We start from the raw sequence: 23,597 nt of genomic DNA on the forward strand, positions 1-23,597 counted from the left end.
AGACAACAGGAGTGGTTTTGTTTGTACCCTTTTTGTTTGTTACCTGTGTGTTGTCCTTGAGTTCTGAGCAAGGCTGAGCTAAGTGACCTCAGACTTACCTGCATCAAACTCAAGTCTCATGCCTGGGGCTCTGGCAGGCTGGAGGAAATCAGAGGAACTTGCAGCTGTCTGCGTCTGAGCACCCAGATGCTCTGCAGGATGTGGTTCACAGCTGCTGTCCATGCTTCACACTTGGAAGTTGTCTCTCTTAGGTGTGTCACCTGTTAGATGTGTCTGCATCACCCTCCTCAGCTGGCCTTCTGTTATGTCCATCTGTATTTCCATAGTTGTAGGTTATTTTAGCCCTTTGCTGCCCCAGATACTAATGATGGAATTTTTGAGCTGCTTTGAAGAAATGAATCTACTTTCTTGATGGTTCTATATCTGGCATTCCCAGTATCTGGAAAGGCATGCTAAACTCTTCTTTAAATACTGCTGCTAAAGGAAGCTTTAGTATCTCAAAGGGATTCTTAAGAGTGTGGAAGGTCAGTTTATATTTCATGTCCTAACACAGTAGAAAATTTTAATAACAGTCTTGACCATCTTAGCAAAACAAGTTCTGAGATGTCAGAATCCACTAGTACTGTTTCTGAGTCTGCAAGGCTGTTAGATTTCTGGTAGAATATTTGCTGGAAATAATATTAAAGATGTACATCTTGAAGCAAAAAGGTATCCCTCAGTTTTCCAACTTCGAAACCTACATGTAATTCAAAGTGTGATGTTGAGACTCAAGGTCATCAGACAGTTTTTCAGGCAGGCAGTGCAATTACAGGGGCCAGCAGTATGACCTTGAAAATTAAACCTTGAAATTAATTGATTGCTTCAGCTTTTGCTATTGCTGTTATTGTACTACAGATTGCATTAATTTCCTAAGGCAAATAAATTCTAAGAAAGGCCAGAATTGTGGTTCTGATAAGATTACAACTGTGTGCCACTCACCATTTTAGGTTGTTATATCCATTCCGAGTTACCCCTTTTTCTAGTCTGAAAAATCCAGTGCTGCTTAATTGTTCCTCATTTAACGGACATCAGATATTTTTTATCACCTCTCAGGGCACTGTGTCAGTCTCCCAAATCCAGATTATAAAATGGATTCTCCTGCAGCTGCTGAGAAGTATCTCCATAAGCAATTTGGCTCTCTTGGGCTTTTTCCAATTCCCCTGACTTCTGAGGATCTCAAGAAATTATTCACCCTAGTCCATGGGAAAGTTACTATATCCAGCATAGGATGTATTCAGCAACTGATACAGAGGACATTCTCTCATTAACACAAATAATTAAATATCTCATTGAACATCAGAATGCCCTGACTTCAGCAGATAACAGTGTGGCTGCATCACATTCCTCTACCCTGGAAAACAAGCTTAAGCTTCATAGCTTATTAAAAGATGGCTGCTATTTTGAACACCCCTTCTTCAGTCTTTGTGACAATTACTGTTGTTGGTATTCTAGACTTAACTTTCAAAAACAAAATTTATTTTCATACCAGGAAGAAATACTTGATGAAATCCAGCAGCTGGATTCCAGAATAGCTCCCAAGCTGCGTTAACTGCTGCCTCTATGTTCCAGACTTGCCTGTTGCAGAATTATCGGTGGTGGTCCATAGCTCCAAAGATAACCAAGCTTGCTGTGTTCTTTTTGACAGCCTCCCTGCTCCCCACTCCCCAGAGTGCTAGATGCACTGATTAGGAATGGATTTTTCTCAGTTGCACAGATTAATAGCCCAGATATCAGAGCAGAATATGATGTGCCTGCATCCACACCCAGTGTTCCAAACACCTGGAGTACTAAGGGCAGACTCAGATTTGTAAGGACAGTCCAACAAGGACTGTAAGTATAGATGGCTCACTACAACCACTTATTTGGAAACAGAAAGAAGGCTGTTCATCCTGAAGGGTTTTTTTCTTCAGAAGACAGTTCTCTAGCCAAGGCTTGCATGTTAAAGTAGTGTGGAATGAGGGAAGAACTGACAGGAGCTTTATACTTTGTGTCCATAAACTGTTTGGTAGTAAATTACAGTTTTGACTTTAATTTTTTTTTTTTTTTTTTTTATTAATTGGGCCCATTCAAACAAGATGGATTTTTATTCCAACTGAGTACAAAACTGAATGAAGGAGTTGGGGATGGAGTGCTTAACAAATAAAGGAGGTTTTGTATGTAAAACAGGCACTGAAATGGGTGGTTCATGAGGGCACTCATCCACAATGAGCTTAAGGAAAGAGGCTGTGGCAGAAAAAGCTATTATTTCTTTCCTTTTTGAGTGTTTGTTGAAATGGCAACCCCACAAAGTGCTGTTTGTGAGCTGCATCACAGTTACCTAGGATGGCCTGATTGCAGGGACTGACTCCTCTTTGTGGCTGTTGGAGTTGGGCTGCCCACTCTGTCCTGGGAATCAGCCCTCCATGTCTGGGGGCACTCCTTTCTCTGTCTCCATGGGCAGAGGTCTGGCAGAGCAGCAGGCAGGCACACCAGCCTATCACACAGGTGTATTTAAACTTAGATTAGCCAGACTTGATCCTGTGGTGGCCAGAGAGCAGCAACAAGGAGCTCAGTGAGACAGAGATGTGGCATCCAAGTGTCCCATCAGAGCCCTGCTGGGCTGTGCCCAGTGCAGAGGGGCTGGTTCCCTTGTCTGACTGGATTTTAATGAGCTGTGACAAGTTTTGCAAACAAATCATTTTTCCATGGGTGTGTTAAAATTCTTACCCTTTTCTGCTGCAGGCTCAGAGGAGGATTTAGAAATTTTAATTGGAGCAATTAGAGTTAACTCAAAGAACACTTTTGTGCCATGCCAAGATTTTGCAACATAAATAAGATCCTTCAGGAGAGAAGTTGTGTTTTGCAGGAGTAGATAGATTCAGTACCTGGAACTCTTACTGCCGTCATACTAGGGGATATCTTTCTGATGAGGTAAAAAAAATTAAGTTTCTGCTTTTTTTATTGCTGCTTCATGCTTTTGACCTTTTAGAAGCAAATGGCAAAAGGAGAAGTGATTTCAATCAAGATAATTCAAACAATTATGTCTTTATTAGAATTGCTTGTTTGGTCTACAGGTAGTTTTAAAACATACAGAGATTTTGTAGGTCAAAATTTCAGAAAACAAGCTATTGCAACTTGAATGCATGCATAATGTATTTTTTAGGCATTTAAATTTTTTAAAATACCGTTTTAGTTTGGAATATTCTGTATGTCACCTTTGGTGAGAATGGCAATTAAAAATATTCAAACATATATGAAATTATTTTCAGCTTTCCTCAGTGCAGAGGTTGGTAGCTTTATAATTCTTCAAAAGTTGAAAAATTAGGTTGGAAAATAATGTATTTGTTTTCTGTTTTTACAGATGACAAGAAAATCTGAAACACCTTATTTTAGCATGGCAAATTTCTGATTTTTGTACAGTAGTTAAATAATGTGTGGGTATTAAGTGAATGGAAAAAAGCAGAACTCCAGTCATCTGTCAGGATGCTTTTTCTGTATTATAATTATGGTCTTATCAAAGTGAAATAATTAATAAAACTTTGGTAGGTTTCTTCCTATGCTTTTTCTAGCGTGGGGGGAGTAAATTATTTAATTATTGTACTTATTTCAAAACATTTTTTTTCTGTTTGAATGGGCTATTCTTCAACATACAGGAGGATTTTTTACTATTTCATTTTTGCACTTCCATACCTTTCAGACAGGATTTTTAAAACCATGTGAAACCATGCATTAAACCCATAATACCCAGTCAGATTTAAGTGCTTAAACTTCAATGTCTTTAGATGTTTTGTTATATTAGAAGATTTTCTTTGTCAGTGCATGTTACTTGATTTGCTTTGTTTACAAATTACCTCTTAGGTGTGCTTTCCTTGGAGATGGTCACATTATCTTGCACTTTTTTCCAGTAGAAGTGAGAGTTGTGGAAATTTGTTTCCACAAGTGTCAAACTTTGTAATGGAAGGACAAAAGCCTAAAAATACCATGAACAAGTTGGAAGCTAATTTAAGTACAAAATGAGTGCATTTGCACCTTAAATAAGAAGAAAGAGAAAAAAAATTAATAATAGCACACATGCAAATGAACTTCTACAAGATTAAGATTTTAATTTTTAATTGACTTTCCTTCAGCTTTTGAATTAACACTTCTGTAGTCAGATTTCAACACAATGACTTGCTACTCACAGCTAATTGGATGGTTTGAATTACTTCTCGTCTTACCTTGCTTTTACTCTAATGCCAAAGTTTTGAGGGATTTTGCTTTTGTTTCCTGCTGATTGAAATACTGAGATGAGCAGGAAGCTGTGCTTTAATTTTCACTTTAGGTGATGCCTTAGTTAACAAACTTAAGTGTCCTAATATCTGAGGTTTTAATTGGATTTAGAAATAATCGTCTCAATGGATTAATACAATTGCAAAACAGAGATGAGTTTCTTTAGCCAGGGGTAGCTGAGCTTCAAAGCAGCTGGCACCCTCCATTATCAGTGTGTGTGCAATTGCCAGCACGTCTTTCAAAGTTAGTTCTTCATGAATACTTTGTTTTTTTCAGGGAATTATGTTGATTGGGTTTGCAAATGCAGGAAATGACAAGTGGAAAAATGCAGAAATAATTTCCGAAGGAACTGCCATGATTACTGCTTCCAGACTTGTATAACTATATAATTTTAGTAGCAAAAACTCTTAATAGCAATGAAATAAATTCTACAGGACACTTCTATGTTCTTTTTTCAGTTCATTTTTACATCTTGCTGAAATAGAAATCGAAATTACTGGTATGGAGCACTTTTTGAAAAAAATGCATAAAAAATCCTGAAACTAAACAATTGTGGTACTATCCAGTCACCTTCTGGCACCAGGTAGTAAAGATATTTATATAAATGAGTCATGCAGATTAAAGGGCTCTCCCACAGGTTATTTCATGCAACCTTCTGCTCAAACCAGCAATTTCAAGCGGCGGGGGATTCCACAGCCTCTCTGGGCACCTGCTCCAGCATTTGGTTGTTCTCCTGGTAAAATATTTTTCATGTTAGCAGGTCTAAATTTTCAGTGTTGGAAATTCTGCCTGTTGCCTATCATCCTTCCACTTCTGAAAAGACTTTTGTTTCCATCATCTCCACAGCCTCCAGTTAGATCCAGCAGGCATCAAGTTTCTCCCCAAGCCTTTTCTTTTCAGCTGAACAAACACTTTTCTCTCACTCTCTGCCCTTGCATCATGTGTCTGTCAGACTCTGTTGAGATTTTCAGTGCCTTTCTTGTAGTGGGAAGCCCAAAATTTGGCACAGTGCTCCAGCAGTGGCCTCACAAGTGCTGCACACAGGGAGCACCTGCTTCCCACCTCCTTTTTCTGCACTCTTGCTCACTCTCACTCAGCCCAGGGTGCAGTTGGGCTGCTTTGGGTGTTTGTCCACATAGCTTGATCCAATTCATGTCTTCCCCGAATTCTGTAGGTCTGTAAGCTGCTGGGAGTGCTGTCTGTCCCGTTGCTCAGGTCATTCATGAAGGCACTGAGGGCTGTCAGGGGGAAGCTGCTGCCCGCTGGACCCTCACTGCTCATCAGCACCAGGCTTTGAGCCTGACAGCCCAGCTCATTTGCCATCTGCTTCATCAGCCACTTACCCAGCCTGTGGCTCACAAATTTGCCTCCAGGCATGTTTGGAGGCCTGGGACATGGAACACCCATTGTCCCCCACTTAGCCACACAGGCAGGTAGAAGAAAATCAGGTTAGTCAGGTGTGATTTGTCCTTCTACACAATTAAAGACCTATTTTATCTTCTATAGCTACTAAATAATTTTTTTAATTGACAGTGATCATTAATACTGAGCTGATGGATGCTCCTGATATTTTCCTTTTGTTGTAACATTTGCATTTTATTGTAATTAATTTGACCTAGGTTGCTAAAATCTAGGCTGGCAGAAAAGCCATCTGAGAGACTAAACTTCAAGTACAAAAGATACGTTTAGTAAGGTCTGGAGGATAAGGTTGGAGAATAAAACCAGTTTTTAGTCAAGACTCTTCAGTCCAATGAATGATGCAAAGATCCAGCACAGGACATCATAATTGATTACTCAAAGATATGGATAGTACAGTTCAGTTTTTTAAAAAAAAAACCAGAATCATTACTCTGCTTTTAATTACACATCATGTTTTTTAGTGATTTAAAAAAAATAAACTAATATATGAAATGGCATGTTTTTGTTACTCTCTGTGTGGAATGGCCTGCCTGATAATGCAAATTTGGCAGGAGATGGAAGGCATGTCCTTTATGGCTTTGGAAACTGCTTGCCTTGTGGCTACTGAGAGATAAGTTGCTGTATTTTCAAGCAAATAGCATCCCCCACTATAAAGCATGATTGTTTGAAAGTGCACCTTCACATTTGTTCTAAATCCCATGCAAAATCAGACACAGGAGCAACTGAGGGAATAACAATGGCCAGGTTATGAAGGAGGAAAAGGTTTGGACTAAATTCAACCTTCATTATTATGCACTTGTGTATAATTTACAGTGATAATACTGCTCAGTATTGAGGACTCCTTCAATTCTAAACTATATTCTCTAACTCTGAATTATTTTCAAAAAAACCCTATGGACTTTGTATCTATTTATGGTGTGCTCAAATCAGTTTATCACAGCTATTCTTTACATATTCAGTGTTCTCAGTGTGTTTGATCAGCTGTTCTATGTAATTACGCTGACCAGAAAATTAGAGTATTGTTCCTCACAGGGGCCCTGTGCTGCCTTGCAGGACTACCTGGCAGATGTAATTATGATACACACCTTTAGTTCATATCTTTATTCTGTGGTAGGTTTTCTTGGAAAGGAAGATAGATATTCTTAATTAAAAATTAAGATTAAATATAAACCCCAACTCTGGAAAAGGTGCCCACCTTGTTTAGAACTACTGACTATTTCTAGGCTTCAGTTTCTAGTTACTGAATCTTAAAGATTTTTTTGGACAGAACAACCCATTTTGGAATTTTGTTGCCTGTGAATGTACTTTAGAGTTGCAATCAATTTGCACCATAATTTTGTTTTTTCCTTTTTGCTATTACTTTTAAATGAAGGAGTTATTGAACATATGAAAAGAAAAAACATAAAAGAGAATTATATGAGCCAACCCCTGTTATAATAATTTAATATGCATCAAAGGTGCAATGATGCTAAATTTTACTAACCTGTTAGGAAACAGTAGCAGTTACATGAGAAAGTTCTTAATGTGTGGAAGTAAAATAAAGGAAAAATCCTGAATTACTTTATCAGAATGGATAAATTGCAAGGAATGAAGGACTAGGTTTCTCTTTTTCTGATCCTGATATTTGTGTGTGGCCCTGTGTTTTTAACTATTGCACAAAATCCTGTTTCACAGGTTCAAATCTTAATTTTCATCCATCTGTGGGGGGTGTGTCCACAACAGAATCTGAACACATCGGAGATATGATACATTAGTATTTTTCCATTCTGCCACATGGATGCAGCCTGTGTTTCCTAATTAAGAAGGGGATGTGTGCACTGCTTTCCTTCAGCAGCCGCTCTTCACTCTGTGTTCCAGAGAGGCTCCGGCTGCCTGTAGCTCTTTTTTTTCAGGCTCTTCAGGATTACAGGCATGTTGCCAAAATTAAGCCCTTCCTGTGCAGTCAGGAGCTGGGAGGTGTTATTTTTCAGCAGGTTATGTCATCCAAATCACAGTGGAATTACTTAAGGCAACAGAAGTAGGACATTTCCTTCGCTGAAGTGCAGAGCATCACTTCACATAGAGGAGACACAGGCATTTCTCAAGAAGGAGCTTAGAAGAGTTTTCTCTTTGGGAAAACACTGAGCAGTGGTGGAAGCAGACATTGTTGAGTCAGCATCCCTTTACAGACGTGCAGTTCTCCTGCTGTGTATTCCACCTATCCCATTTCCATAGCAGTAGCTGCTTTTATATTCTCAGGTCAGAAGCAGTGCCTCTGCACAAGTGGAAATTACCTAAACACTAAAATAAAAATAGTGCAGTGTCCAAAATAGATTTATGGCATGTTAATTTTTGACCTTCTTATCCTTTGTTTTCTCAATTGCTAAAAACTCACAAGAGTTTGTTTTAAATTCTTTGAGTAAGTCCATTTTGGGACTGTAGGTACAGGTAAGTAGAATAAAATGATATTGCTCCAGTCTGGTCTGTATGCTACCAGTAATAATTGTGCAGAGGCTCTCAAGTTTTCTTTTTACTCTAGGAGAAACAAATCTATTTAGAGGGGTTTTCAGGTTTATTTTTTCAGGAGGATTTTTTTTTTCAGAGAATACCAAACATACTTGTAAAAATAGCTTCTCAGAAAATACACAAACATAATATTTAAAACCAGAGAAACTTTCTAATGGATTCTTTTGTTATTCCCATTCACGGGCATCAACTTATGCCAATGGTCTTATGCAAGATTCCTGTGGCCCTTGTCATGTCACAACACATTTCTATCTTGCTCACTGCAGAGCTGTGTAGGAACTTCACAATCTTACAAGCAGTGTTCTCAGTATTTTTTAAAAGCACTGTGCAACTCTACCTTTTTCATTCAAATAAATAATCTTCTGGAGCTAGTTGCATGATGACTGCCACACAAAATTTTAACCCTCCACAATGCCTGTTGAAAATACCAGTTTGCGAATGGCTCTTGGGATTTGCCTTTCAGGTGTTTGAGGGGAGTGGATGGATAAACAGTGTGTGTGGGCATATAATGCAAATCATTGTTAGATTAACTGGCATCACAGTTTGTGCTCTGTGGGCACCAAAGTATTTTTCTGGCGTATAAGATTAACATTCTTACAGAATTCACATTCCTGCAGTTAACACGAGAGTGTGCTGTAAGGACAATACTGTTTGAAGGCAAAGAGTGTTAATAGTTTCTGTGTTGTTTCTCTTCTTTTTCCATGTGTTGGCTTGAAACCCCAGCTTTATATGCTAGAGCAAGTTGTTTCAGCTTTCTGTAATTTTATCCTTTTGCAAGCAGTTTGATGCATGATATTTCTGTGAATTTACATCAACAGAAATGTCACGTGGACTTTATATCCTCCTGTCTGCATCCCCTGAGCCTCTAGAGCAATGTGCTGTACAGTCATGTATTTTCAGCTGTGCTCAAGGCCAAAAGCCTTGAGAAAGGTTTTCATCCTGTATAGTTAAATGTTGCCACTCTGGGGTAAAAAAAGCTGGAAAAAGAGAATTAACAACAGCTGCACCTTATAACTTGTTGAAATAGAAACCACAGCGTTGCTGTTTTTAGTAAGCCTCTGGTGAAGTGCATTATGTGTATATCTTCCATGAGAAATTACCAAGAGTTCAGTTTAGCAGGCAGATGATGGAGCTTTGTAGTAGACCCAGCTGTCACTTCAAGTTTATATTGAGTAAGAGGCAGTCAAAGGTGCAGTTTGTGCTGGGCCTTTTTACCTGTGGCTGGGAGTCCATTGAATGAGCTTTTGGCAATCCTTTCTGTGATATGACAAGTGATAAAATGAGTGGACTGGCAACAGCAGAAAGCAGCACTGAGTTATGCTGTGTATTAGAAAGAGAAGCTTCTAGTGGTTATGTTTGTATTGGGGCCCTGCCATTAGTCTAACTCTTGCTTTCATTTCTGCTGGTACAGGAAATCCATCGTCGATTTGAGAACGCTCCCGACACGGCCAAGACAAAGGCTCTCCAAACTGTTATTGAGATGAAGGTAAATGGTGGTTGTGTATGGGCAGCAGTAGAATTTGTTCTCTGGAAAATGGGTTTTCATGTGAAAGGTGACTCTACCAAATACCACATGCTTCTGTCAGTCTTGTAATTGAAAATAAGTATATTTTTATACTGTTTTATTATCTACTATTATTTTATTTGTTACTATTGATCACTGAAGAGACAGACACAGTAGAAACTTGCCTTCTGTCTGCCTGCAGCAGCAGATACAAATTTCTTACAGTTAACCAAAAGTTCATTATGTTACAAGAATGGGAATCATAGGTTAATATGAAAGATTTGTGGGATTTTATGATGTGGGTTCTTTTTATGTTATCAACGTTTGAAGTACTGCTCTGCATCTGTGTATTAGCAAAGTTAGCAAACTCGACACCCACTTAAAGAATGGGTCATATAGCTAGAAATACATCTGTATGCCATCATAAACCTAACTTTTCTAGATGAATTTGTGATTGAATTCTTAAGCCATTAGTGTAAGTATTTAATGGACTGATGGCAATTGGCCAAGAGCTCAGGAGCCGTAATCAAGTGTGTGGTTTACACAGCTTTATGCAATCATATATCATATTGTATTGCTCATAAAGTACATCAGACAGGGTTTGGACAAAGAGGGTTGTAAAATTGGAAGCTGTCTTTGCAAGCTGTTCTTTTCTATTTTGTATCCCTCCTTTTTATTTTATTTTTCTTCCTTTTTTCTCCTGCAACTTTTTCCATTCTGTATCAGTGTTTTCCTTATTTATATCCCATCTTTCATTTGCTATCACTCTTTTATTACTCATCTTTGTGGTCCATAGTAATGAAACCTAGTTGACCATCTGGTAACATTAAGAGTCTTTGCTATCAAGAGAGAAACACAGGGGCATTTCTGGGAAATGATGTGAGCACTGAAACTAAATGCTGTGATCAATTTCAACATATCATTTCACCTTACTACCTCTTAATTTTTTTGCTGCAAAAATCCACTTTATCAATTTTAACTTAAGTATCAAACATTAATCAGGAAATCCAGTTAGATCTTCCTAATGATGCTTTAAAAAAATATCATCTCATGAAGGAAAACCTATATTAAAAAATTAGCTTTTTGTTTAGCTGTGCTTTGCTTATCAAAGAAAAAGTTAGAAAGGTTTTGTTTATGAAAGTCTGTAGTATAGTTTCAAATCAGATCTGTCTTTCAGGAAAGACTAAATATTTTGGGGAAATGAAATAAGAAAAAAAATAGACTGCTTTAAGAGATAATGGTTCCTAAATACATATCCATGATTATGAGTAAGCATGAGGCTCTGTGTGTTGTGTGAATCTGTTCTTGCTGTTTCTAACACAGAAGACTTCTAAAGAAAACTGAATGAATACCTCTGATCGTCCTGTAAAAATATGAGGGTAATGATAGATTGTCTTCTTTGTTTTTCCACGTGGCAATTTTTAACCCACTGAAATATTTTATTCATTGTACATATGAGCCAGAATCCCTTATTGCTTTATCCAATCACAAATAGATTGTTGCACATTTTCCTTGCTTTGCTGTTCCCCATTTGTGACCCCACTTAAATTAACTAGTGGCACAAACCCAATTTCTTGCCATTCTTGCAGTCACATTCTGCTGTCCATTCAATTAGAATTAACTTTCTCTTTGAAAAGGCAACATTTCCTCATGTTCCTTTATTTATTAATTTCTTTCTTTCTTTCATCTTACATGGTGTTTCTGCCCTGAACCATGTTTTCTTTCAGTACTATACTCTTGCTTTCCTTGAAAGGTGAAAACTAAATTGAAAAATGAGTATCTGAGCTCTCATATGTAAAGAGTTGAACATTGATTTCTCTACAAACTTCCTAAGTAAATTTCAAGGGCAGGTAATTTATTGGACACATATCTCTTTTTTGTTTTGCTACAACAGTATGTTAACAAATCACCAAACTGTGTGTCTTTACCCATCTCCTCTAATCGCTTTCAGGATTCAAAGATTTCTTCCATGGAGCGTGGCCTGCGGGATTTGGAAGAGGAGATTCAGATGCTGAAGTCCAACGGAGCCCTGAGCACGGAGGAGCGTGAGGAGGAGATGAAGCAGATGGAGGTGTACCGTAGCCATTCCAAATTCATGAAAAACAAGGTATTGAGAAAACAAGTGACAGCCCAGTGTTAAACTGAGCTGGGTGAGCAGAGGAGAGAAATGTGCATGCTTTAGTTAGGAGGTGTGGTCTGGTTTCCCAGTCAAATGCTGGGAAACAGAATTGATTTAGTACATGACGTAAAAATATGTAAGAAAGTTTTAAATGGAAATATTTTGAAAATTTGAAAAATTTAATTGAAAATATTATAATAGTTTTTCAGTAAGATCAGTGGCCCAAGTTTTCCTTTTATTGTCACACCTGATTTCTTTCTTCCTTCCTCCTCCTTCCTCCTCCTTCCTCCTCCTTCCTCCTCCTTCCTCCTCCTTCCTCCTCCTTCCTCCTCCTTCCTCCTCCTTCCTCCTCCTTCCTCCTCCTTCCTCCTCCTTCCTCCTCCTTCCTCCTCCTTCCTCCTCCTTCCTCCTCCTTCCTCCTCCTTCCTCCTCCTTCCTCCTCCTTCCTCCTCCTTCCTCCTCCTTCCTCCTCCTTCCTCCTCCTTCCTCCTCCTTCCTCCTCCTTCCTCCTCCTTCCTCCTCCTTCCTCCTCCTTCCTCCTCCTTCCTCCTCCTTCCTCCTCCTTCCTCCTCCTTCCTCCTCCTTCCTCCTTTTTTCCTTTTGCTTTCTAATCCATTATTGGTTCAGGTTTTATTTGGTCTGATGTCTTTCCAAAGGTAGTTCGTTGAGAAAAGAATATTTCTTTTTGGAGCTGTTGTTGTGTAACTGTTTGGCCTTTCCATTATGTAAAAATTGAGAAGAGGGTGAACTGTCACAGTAATGGATTTCCATTACTCTCTCCTTCCAGCACTGGAGTCAGCATGAGAGCAGAGTCCACAACAGTGGTGGTGCTGACATTAATTTCTGTTGCTTGAAATACAGGACAAATAGAGTGTGAGGGATATTGGTCTTCACATGTAAAGATGGACACTGGCTGTTGAATTGTCTATAGGCAAAAGTCAATCCATTCTTTGTTTCTCAGTCTTTTAGTGGGTCCTGACATTCTTTAATGAAGGTTCACGCCCTCTTGTGCAGTAAATTTAAGTATATTGTGAACAGTCCTGCCTTTCTCAATTAGCTTATGTGTACTCCCTGCAAGCAGTATACAAACACTGGAACAGAGGTTGAAAATTACTCTACTAAGTCCTGAACAATTGTAGCCCACTGCATTTGCCCTACTTGAAATTATTGGTAGAAGAAAGAATGCTGGGAGAAGTGTCTTGCCCCGAAGTACATACGTGTACTAAGGATGGGTTCCTTCCTCTTGCCTCACACCAGTTCACTGAAACGCCTCGAGATAACCACATCTGTTCTTACTTTTTCTCTTAATTCCACTGGGTTGCTTCTAGGAACTGAAGGGTACCTTGTTCAAATTAGGAACGGGGGAGGAGATTAGAGCACCACTTCCTTCCATCTTTTCTTCTTTCTTTCCTTGTTTCATTGTTAGCAACTCTTCAATTTCCCCTTGTCCTCTCCCTCTGTGGAGCTGTAGATCTGTTCAGCTACTTGATTTCTCTCCTGTCTCCTGGTCTGCTCACTTATTTTCCTGCAGAAAATGTGTTCATTTTTGGTATCTCTTTGCTCATGACTCATGGCCATCTCCAATCCTGACATCTTGCTGTCCTACCTTGTTCTGTAATTGCACAGCATTTATTTTTTCAGTTGTATTGTGTAAGTAATTTGTGGCTGTAGCTTGACAATTAACATTATTTCTCTTAAGCTGAAGTAGGTCCTTTTTCCTGTCGTAATTTCCTTATGAACTGCAGTTTCAAAACCCTTGGGATAAGTGCCACATACTTGACGTATATAAACATAACCATAACTGTATATCTTCTGTTTCATAATCAAATTCTTGTCAGGCAGCCTGTATGAAATTACACAGACATTGAGCTTTTGAGAGGACGTACTGAAGAATGGAAGAGAAAATGAGTGACCAGTGTTGATCCTTCTGTTCAGTTCTTTGTCACTTTCAGTCAGTTGGACTGAAACAGGCTGACTGGAAGCTGACAAATAATAAATATTTAAAAGCATAACAATGTCGTGACAGGTAGAACAACTGAAGGAAGAGCTAAATGCCAAAGAGGCTCAAGGGGAGGACCTGAAAAAAAGAGTGGCTGGTCTCCAGACCGAGGTCTCTGCAGTAAGATCTCTCTTTTGTGTGCAGTGGCCATTCACTGGGGCTTGCTAGCTCTTCTGGCTTTCTTCTCTTACCTCCTTCGTGGCTTGATATAACAAGTAGAACTAACAGCCTGCTCAGCCTTCTAGCCACCTTTTTGTTCACATGGTTTTGGTGTCCATAAATAACATCACTCTTCAGCTGAACATCTGTATTTGTTTAATTGTTGTTTTTTAATGGTATGAGCTGTTTGAGCAATAACCTACTCTTCTCTACTGAAGCAGATTGTCAAAAGCATTCAGCACCCATTGTGGGGACAGACATTCAAAGAGATTTCCTTTTCCTAGTTAAAAAAACTAATTTGAAAACTTATATCGAGCCCTCTTAACGTTGTTTCACAAAAAAAATGAAATCTGGATGCTGAACGCTTTTAAAACTCGATTTTAACGCTCGATTTTAGCAGCATGAATTTAGGTTATTCCTTTGTTGGAGTTTCACTCAGAAGATTGAATATGGTTTCTCGTCAAGAAGAGAGATGTGAGCACTTGATGCTTTTTTTATTTCTCTTGCAAATGGTGAATGGTGTGTGCTGTGTTCTTACTAAAGAGCTTTGGCACATTGGCAGGGGGGGCTTACATCTCTGAAACGAGAGACAAGAATGTTGTCTAAAGACAAGAATCTCACAGTGCTGCTTGGGAACCTTCACCTAATGAAATGTGGTAAACATCTCTTCTGAGATGTGCCCAAAAACAATCTGTCTTTTTGGGAAAGTTTTACTCTGATTCAGGCTACCTACTAATTGAAAAAGTTTGTGTCATCTGAGATTTTTTTTAAGGAGGCTTTTTTGTTTAGATACTCTAGAAAAGATAACCAGTAAATAATACAGCTCTTGGCAGCAGTTGTTCTGTGCCTGGCAGTATTGTGCAACTGGTGGCTGACAGCAGAAACAGTGCAGCTGCCATCAATACCTCTGTGGTGAACTGAAATAGGTGGCAGAATCATCCTCTGGGCATATTTGCTTTTAGTAAAATAGGAAAAAAAAAACAACCTAGCAGGTTTGAACTAAGTGAACAACAAACTGTTGAGTAGTTCTATAAATTCTTAAATACCTTCTCAGTGCCCCGTTTAATAAAATGAGTTTGAGAGGTTTTTTGAGATGCACGTCCTCCTTCTTCCCCATTCCCTCATCTACACTGTTTCACACTGGAACACAGAAGTCCTGGGTTACATATTTTGATGCTATTTTAATACTGTCTGTTAAAGAGTTTTCTTCCTTTAACTGCCCATTATTTCAAACAGTGTTGTCAATATAAAAGTGCATTTACCCAAGCTTCTTTTTTCTCAGTTATTTCTACAAGGATGTGCATTTATTCTAATAAAAAACTTAAAAAAAAATTATAAACTATTATTTTGTTCACGTGCCACGTTTCCAAACAGTGACTTGGACAGTTTTTTATCTTGTGATGTCCTTTAATTTTGAAGCACTGGACAATGCACTTTTTGAGCTAAGGAATTTTTTTTTTTATGTCACAAACAGAATTGTTCAAGTTAAGAAAGGCTTAAGTTTTTAGAAATACATCCACCTGTGCTATATAATATGTATCAGTAAAATATTGCTATTCTGTGAGATAGGAAGCAAACCAGAAAGTTGGTTACAAACTTGGACTTAAAACTACATTTAGACTTCTCTGTCATCTTGTGTTAATTTTTTTTCTCAGACTTAATAAAAATTGTCCTGAGTGATGTTTGCACTTAAATTAAGGTTCTATATAATAGCATTGCTTTATTTTCCCATTTTTTACTGTTTTTTTAAAAATAAAAATCCAGTGTACATTTGTTAAAATAAATTTGCATTTCTGCACTGATTTACTTCACTAAATTAAACTTAGGAAATCACTCTCAACAAAATGCAATTCCACAAACAGTTTTCACGTTGTTTTGATGAATATTTGCATCTACTTTTGGAAGCTTCCACAAACTAAAGTATGTTTCATAGAACAAAATGCTGGTCTTATAACTAGTGGGAAAAGTAAAGGTGTCTTCCCATCCTCTGCAAGCATGAGGCTGGATTGATAGGTGAGGAGCTGGAGGGCAACTTACTGATTTGACATTTCAAAGCAAACGTTGTGCTGCTGAGAGCCCTGCAGGTGTCTCATCTGCTCTGATGTTATAGGCTAGGGGTGCTTTGCCATTCCAGTTCTGCTTCATCTTCATTAAAACCTTGTCCCTGTTACCTGTCTGGGTTTGATCAGTCCTTTGGAAGATGATTAACAGCAGACTGCCACTATTGAAAAGAACCTCCCTTGAAAAATTGATGACATTGCTCCCCTCTCTTTTTCCTTGTATCTTTTGCTCGTGACACAAATTTTTGCCAAGATAACTGAAGGCTTCATAGTTCTGTGGGATAATTTCAGAGTGTCATACTGTTTGTTGATAGGTATGAGCTGTCTTTACTGTAATTTTTGTAAGGAAGGTATAAATGATTTCTCCCTTTGCCCGTCCTGTCTGTGTTTTGCAGATTGGCCAGGTGAAGCAGGAGCTGTCGCGCAAGGACACCGAGCTGCTGGCCCTGCAGACCAAGCTGGAGACCCTCACCAATCAGTTCTCTGACAGCAAGCAGCACATCGAGGTGCTCAAAGAGTCTCTTACAGCTAAAGAGCAGAGAGCTGCCATCCTGCAGACAGAGGTGAAGTGGGCAGTTCTGTACTTGCTGAGTGTGCACAGAGAAAGAGAGAAAACCCATGATCTCTGCTGGTCTTAGGCTGTACAATCCCACAGCCATCCAGTGCTGCTTGTTCTGAGCTCGCTGTGTCTTTGATTGTATGTTTGGTTCTCCAGGCCAGGGGATTGATCTAAAGACAAATATGTGTGCATAAGTGCTTGGCTGAATTAGAAGTTGCAATGGGCAACTGAGCTGGGAGGATTTATTTGCAGTGAGGAGAGAAGGAAAAGGAAGATGATTCCAATAGGAATCACTCTGCAGAGGCTTCACCATTACTGTCAGAATGTCCAGGAACTCTTGCTTTGCTTACACCTAAAATATGGACTTTCATGGTTTATGATGCATATTCCAAGGTAAAGGAAAAATATTTTTTAAACTGTGTTTTGATGACAAATGCTAAATAAATTCTCATCTTGCGTAAGACTCAGGTGTATATCTGGACATCAAAAAGATAATGAATGCAGCATAAATGGGTTGATTTTGGACATTCTTGAAGAGCAAGCATGAAATGTTGTATGCAGACATCACTTCAGACCCTGGCTTGGAAAATTGTAGTGTTAGTGCAAGTCCAAAAGATGGCAGTGATGCATCAAAAACTTTGTGTTGTTACAGCTAAGAGCCAAAGCCAAAGGAGCTGTGAAAAAGGCATGCAGGAATTTTGTGGGTGACACTGGTAGAAGGTTCCATATTACAAGAGCATAAGAGAATTGGTCTGAACTTTTTACCCTTATTTAGCTTTCCTTGAGCCAAAATTGGTGAATCTGTGGGTGCTCATGGCCATGTTGACGTGCAGTAATGAAGTTGCATAGTAAATATTTTTGGATGTTCCAGGATGGCTTTTCTGATTATTCTCAGATTTATGTAGAGATTGGGATTGCATTAGCGGGTATAACTGGGAAAGTGTTCCAGTTTACAATCCTAAACCTCCTGTTAAATTTGTTCATTCCTTTTTTGCTAGTTCTTGAATGTACCCTAGATTAGTACATGTCTATTTAAAAGAAATATTTAAATTTCAAAATATCATTGAAAGCAGGTGTTAGGTAAATAAACATTTTCAAAGGTAAAATTCAGGCTTTGATCCATTGCAGTGATTGAAAAGAACATAGATATGTTTAATGTGCAGTACTGTGACAAACCTAAAAAATTAGAAACACATTTCTCATTTCTAAGTAATAATTAGTGGTACTTTTATACCCATGAGAGGTGAAGTTCTTGAACAAATTTACTTTATTAACAAGCTAAAAGATTTCAGTAGAGGGTCATATTTTCAGCTGTTACAGTAGATAAACATATTTATTTAATTAAAATGTCCAGAATTGAAACAGAGTATTTAAAACCAATAAGACTTTGTTATATACCATTGATAGATACTCTTGACTGTTATTCAGAGCATCTTGATTTTATTTCACCTAAACACCAAAGTACTTTAATACAGAAAATTATTCTACTCTGCTTCCTTCCAAATGAAATTCTTCTGCAGCACCACAAAACCAAACTGGATTCCTCCTTCCAAGAAGATATTTGTACTTTTTGGAAGATAATCTCATCCTTTTCACCCTTGTTGGAGTTCTTGTCGGGAAGCTCAACAATTAAATTATCACACAGTTACCCTTTTTCTGTATTCACAGGTGATCCTCTTGAGCATAGGATTGAAACATGCTGAGAACATACAGTGTTGAGATGGTTGTCATTGCATCCTGTGATGATTTGGTTTTTTAAAAGGAAAGGATGTCTTTCCATACGAGGGTTTTCTTTGGGAATGAGGTAGGAGTGTGAGATCCTGCTTAGCCTCACTTCTTGACAGCACTGGTCAATGCTAAAACACAATTAGCTTCTCTCCTAGAGAGAGTGTGAGGAGGAAGAGAGCTGCAGTTTCTGACATACATTGTCAGACATCTTCACAGGGAATCAGTTTTTTAAAGTCAGGTTTAAATAAACATTTTAAAAGAAAAGCATATACCTCTGCAAGCCTCTAGCTCTTATTCAGTCTTCTGTTAAAGAACTTGCTCACAAGTGTTGATATAATATCTCAAAAATGGATTTGCCACCTGCCACACTAGAACTACAAGCAGCAGTGAGCTGTTTGTGGGGTGTTTATCTTGAGGGCTATTGGGTGGAGAGGATATTGTGGTTAACTTTTCAATTGGTGTAGAAACCTTTAAAAATAGCTCTAAAATTGTAGAGTCACTTTGTAAACAAAACAAAAAATAAGTCAGTATTTATGTTGGAATTAAGGCTTTATCCATATAAAGTTTTCACCCAGTGAGCCCTTCAGCTTAGCTCAGTGCCAGAAGTTCTGTGGCTTCAGTGGGAAGTTGCATTAACCAGTGAGAATGTTCTCCTTTATTTTTGTATACTGCCCAAGCTGGCATGGTTCTGTAACTGGTCTGTTCCTATGGTAAATTCAGATTAATACTCAGTAGAAAAATGAATCTAATCATGTGGAAGTTTTTATTTGCATTGAATGTCTCATTAGAACATAAAATTTTCTGAGGGTTTTTCTCTGTTGGGGCTTATACTGGCATTTTGAAACTGCAGTAGATCTTGCCAAATCAGAGACAGAGGAGTGGATTCTATTTAGTGAGGAATGTCCAGATGGGAGCTGGGTTTTTCTTACAACACTTAGCAGCACCAGTTACCTGAACACCCAGTACTGGCACCTGCAAACATTAAGGTGAGCTCACAGAACTGACTTCACTGGGTTCAGGTGTTTAATGTCTTGTGCTATAGCTTGTGGAAGAGCAGTTGAACTAACTTCTGACCCAAGCAGGCCTTGGAGCAGGACATCTGTCCTGCACTGAGTTTGTAACCCTGGCAGGAGCTAAACACCCTCTGCACAAAGCCAGGTGTGTGCACCTCTGCTCCATGGCATAATTGTGTAATCTAAGTTGTCTGGAAATCTGGGAGCTAAATGTTCATGAAGAATTCACTCTTATCTGCAGACCATCCTGAATATTGCTGCAATTGATATAAGGAGGTGAAGAGTCAACTCTAATGTAGTTAAAAAGAAAAATCAGTCTGAAAAATAGAGAATTAAATTAAGTCTTGTGGTAGCACTGCATTCAAGTCAGTCAATAAACATGGCTTTAAAGTCTTAATTGCAGACTATGCTATAATTAAAAAACTTGACTCCTTCTTTCCATTTATATCTGTTTGCCAGTTAGTAATGGAATGTCACAAAACTGATCCTTTAAAAAATGTACTCATACTTGGAGACTTCACCTAACAATAGCTACAGTAGGTAAAAAGCAACTCTCACCTCACAGACCAATTTTAATTTCATGTCTCTGTGCATTTCTCAGTGATCTTTAAATTCTGAATGCTGACATAGAATTACTTCAACATCTGCTTTGAAAAGTGGCTGGCTTCTGTTAGAAACCTTTGCAGGCTCTTGAATACGCATTTCAGGATTGGTATTCCACCTGTTCCTTCTGCTGCCTCTACTGTAGTCACACCTAGAGAGAATGAAACTTTAGAATTTTGCTGTTACAGAGCAACTGGGGCTTGGATATAGCAGAGGGGAGGTTGTTCCTTCTGATACCACTGAGTGAAGTGTGGTTTGGTTCACTGATCTAAATTACAGTTCAGCCATGGTTTGAACAGGTATCAGGTAGATGTGAAGAATTACTGAGGAAAAGTGAGTGTGCTGTTTTTTCTAGGCATCACTGAACCCAAATGGGGATCACCAGGGTCAGAATAACCTGCTTGCCACTGTACAGTGGAGATGGTGATAAAATTCAGGAAAAAAAACCCCTTGTTTTCTGTCTCAGTCTTATTAATACAAGCTCCTGAAACTCAGGAGCACAGTAAGAAACAGAGTGAGGTCTGAAACTCACTGTGGACTTCTGAAAATGTAAATGATTTCCCTGTAGTTTGGAAATATTTTGAAAGCTAAGACTGTCATTACAGAATTCAAGATTCCAAAAAAGGCTTAACATGAGATTTATATCAAATATATTTTCATTTATTGTGCTTATTGTGGTAGTAGTTGGAGCTACTAATGGATGAATTTTCCTTAGAAATTTGGAGTTCTACGTGTTTAATATATGGCTAGACACATTAAAACAGAGACACAGAATGTTATTTACAGCCACTGCAAATCTCTGTGAAGACAAATCAGTGGCTCCCAACACAGTTTTTCATATATCACCCTTAGAGTGAAGAAATTTAAGTTTTGTATGTGGTATCCACCTGAAGAGAGGTCCCCTGTACCTAGGAGGGTGAAAGCTGTGCTTGTTTTGCTAGAGCTTGGTGAGCAGTGGGTGCTGCAGGCAGGGCAAGTTCCTTGTGACAGGAAGGACTGGCCTGAGCTGCTCTGTAAGGTTTTACCTGCCATGCAAAATTAAAGACATGGCAGTGCATTACTGGGAAAGCAGTTGGGTTAACACAGGGTTATGACAAAACCATCCAAGACACAGAACTCAGGAGAAGGGGCGTCAGCACCTCAGTAGTGTTTGCCCGATTGTTTCCGTGTCCTGAGAAAATCCTAAGCTGACTCTGTTGAAGTTGGCATCATCTGTCTCCCACAGACCTCAATTCTTGTCACTGTGGGAGGATGCCATGCATAAACTGAGCTGACATGGATAAACAAGTGCAGTGTTCTGCCAGGAATAGTGCTAAGGTGATGATTGTGTGTCCTGCCAGCCTTTGAAAATACTTTTGAAAGTGTTTTCTATGGTTTCCTAGGCAAAGACCTCACACAAATAAAACCAGGAATGCAATTTACCCCAAACCATAAGCTAATATAGAGTTCAAAGAGAATAATCAATCAGAAAATGGAAAGCATTCTGTGGATAAATTTCTATTTGCAGATGTTCTCCTTTCACTTACTGCTGTGCTGTAGGCATCTGGACTGTCTCAAATATTTTGCAACACAACTGTTGAGAGTATGTCTTTTTTCTTGTGAGGGAGATTTTCAATTTCCCTTGAGGAATTAATGAAAGTGACTCTTAGCTTTAATATCAAAGATTCCCAGGGAAGAACATACCTAATCAGTCTACAGAACTGCATGTTTTCAAAAAGAAGACAAAGTGTGATCCACCTGCTAAACCTTTCATTGCAAATACTATCCATCCTATAAATCATGTTTGGGTAAGAGCTGGTACTCTAATATCCCTGCAGATCACACTGTATGCCCCACTTGCTGGGTGAGAAGTCAGGAATGTGATTTTAATAACATATGTGTAAGTGAGAAGGCTCCAGGCACAGAGGTGGCAGCAGGATTGCAGTGCTGATGGGGAGAGTCGGGCAGCTCTTTTCCCTGGAAAAGAGGGAAAGTGCTTACTGCTCTGTGTGAAAGGAGGCAGACAAAACACTAAAGGGTTTTGTGGGTGGAGCACTGGAAATGTAGAACCTCAGAGACAACTTTTCCATTAGCAACTCAAAATAAAATGGAATTAGAATAACGTGTTAAAACGAAATGTTGCACAAAATACCATAAACAGAGTAAATTCCTAAATTCTTACCCTGGCTGGGGTTGTCCAGTAGTTGTCATCCTTTCACTTCATGTCTCTGCTAGTCCGTGCTGTGCAGAAGGACCAAGAAATTCATTGATCAGCCTGTTTACTCTGTGTGACTGATGTCCTGTAATGGATTCAGCTAACAGGAACCAAATCTGATACTGTCAAATAAGATTAGCAGCCGAGCTGGCAGATTTGAGCTCTGTCTGAATGCTGAGTGGATAGGGGTCAGTGGGTTTCTTTTGCTATCGTGAGCGGGTTGGTGGTGTTGGATTTCGTATTCCACAATAGTCTTTGAGATTAGTCTGTGCTCTGTGGTGACCTTACTCTTCTCATTGAATTTATATTCAGGTAGCTCTGATTCCTTCTCACATTTCCTTTGTCTTGTGAGCTCTGTTTCACATATGGAAGAGAAATGCAGAAGGAAAAGCAGAATATGCTCAACATGCAGTTTTGACGTTTGAGGTCACCACAGAGTTCCCAGAGTGTGTTTCTAAATTCACTCGGGTCCTGGGAGCTCTAAGTGTGTTTATCTGTCCAAATTGCATCCACAATATCCTGTACTGTGTCATTTGTTCAGTTTTACCTTTAATATAAAACTGCAAGTTGTGGAAAACACGTTATATTTAAACAATTACTTTGCTTTTTTAGCCAAAATATTCTTAGCCATCCTAAGATAACCTCTTTCCAGTTGTGATCTGCAGTGGCTGCAGAGAGCTCTGTTTTCATTACCTTCAGGCTCAGCTACTACTGTGATTAAAATTTAGAATATAAAGTGACTGTCTGGTACAACAAGTCAATGTTTATTAGTAATGTTTCAAATAAAGGGGTCAGTTTCCCTGCATGTGAGAGAACTTCTCCACAACACATTGTGTTGGCTTCTACTTCGAGGAAAAAAGAATTAGTATTGTGTGATACAAGCCTGAGTTATATGAGAAGTATGATTTGAGGTTTTCCAAGAAGGAGCATTATTCTCATGCTGTTGGGAGTAACATAGTTGATTATTTTTAGTATTTAGTCTCCTGTCACTTACGATAACTGTTTTATCCCAGACTTATGTAAGTTGAATTCTTAAAGGTCTTCAATCCATTTGTAATATTTCCCCTGTGGAAGTATAATTTAACTTCTCTGAAGTTTCTCTCCTGGTGCTAAACAAAGCTTGTTCTGCTGAACCCAGGTGGACGCGCTGCGGTTACGTCTGGAAGAGAAGGAGACCATGCTGAATAAGAAGACGAAGCAGATCCAGGAGATGGCAGAGGAGAAGGGGACTCAAGCAGGAGAGATCCATGACCTCAAGGACATGCTGGAGGTGAAGGAACGCAAAGTGAATGTTCTCCAGAAGAAGGTAAGATTGGAGAGCTCTAGGTCAGATAAGCACCTCTGATGCATCTCAATTTCCAAGGCTGTCAAGAAGTCTGAACTAGAATGTACGTTCTGGAGATTAACGTTCGAGTCCACTGATGTAATGAGAATATGATGAAGGATGA

The 23,597-nt window shown here is 38.9% G+C and overlaps 1 protein-coding gene across 14 annotated transcripts in view; it reads left to right on the forward strand.

Moving 5' to 3' along the window:
* The window catches only part of ERC1 (ELKS/RAB6-interacting/CAST family member 1), a 280,579-nt gene that overhangs the window by 62,184 nt on the left and 194,798 nt on the right, over nt 1-23,597 (forward strand). For 10 of the 14 annotated variants that reach the window (XM_038153889.1, XM_038153893.1, XM_038153899.1 and 7 more), the window contains exons 4-8: nt 9,623-9,697; nt 11,667-11,822; nt 13,861-13,944; nt 16,448-16,615; nt 23,288-23,455. In XM_038153889.1, coding sequence (XP_038009817.1) covers nt 9,623-9,697; nt 11,667-11,822; nt 13,861-13,944; nt 16,448-16,615; nt 23,288-23,455 — 651 coding nt within the window. The remainder of the gene's footprint in view (nt 1-9,622; nt 9,698-11,666; nt 11,823-13,860; nt 13,945-16,447; nt 16,616-23,287; nt 23,456-23,597) is intronic. The other 4 variants (XM_038153894.1, XM_038153902.1, XM_038153898.1 and 1 more) reach the window with 1 other exon arrangement.

Source organism: Motacilla alba, chromosome 1A (genome assembly GCF_015832195.1).
Source record: "Motacilla alba alba isolate MOTALB_02 chromosome 1A, Motacilla_alba_V1.0_pri, whole genome shotgun sequence".
In the NCBI taxonomy this organism is placed as follows: Eukaryota; Metazoa; Chordata; class Aves; order Passeriformes; family Motacillidae; genus Motacilla; species Motacilla alba.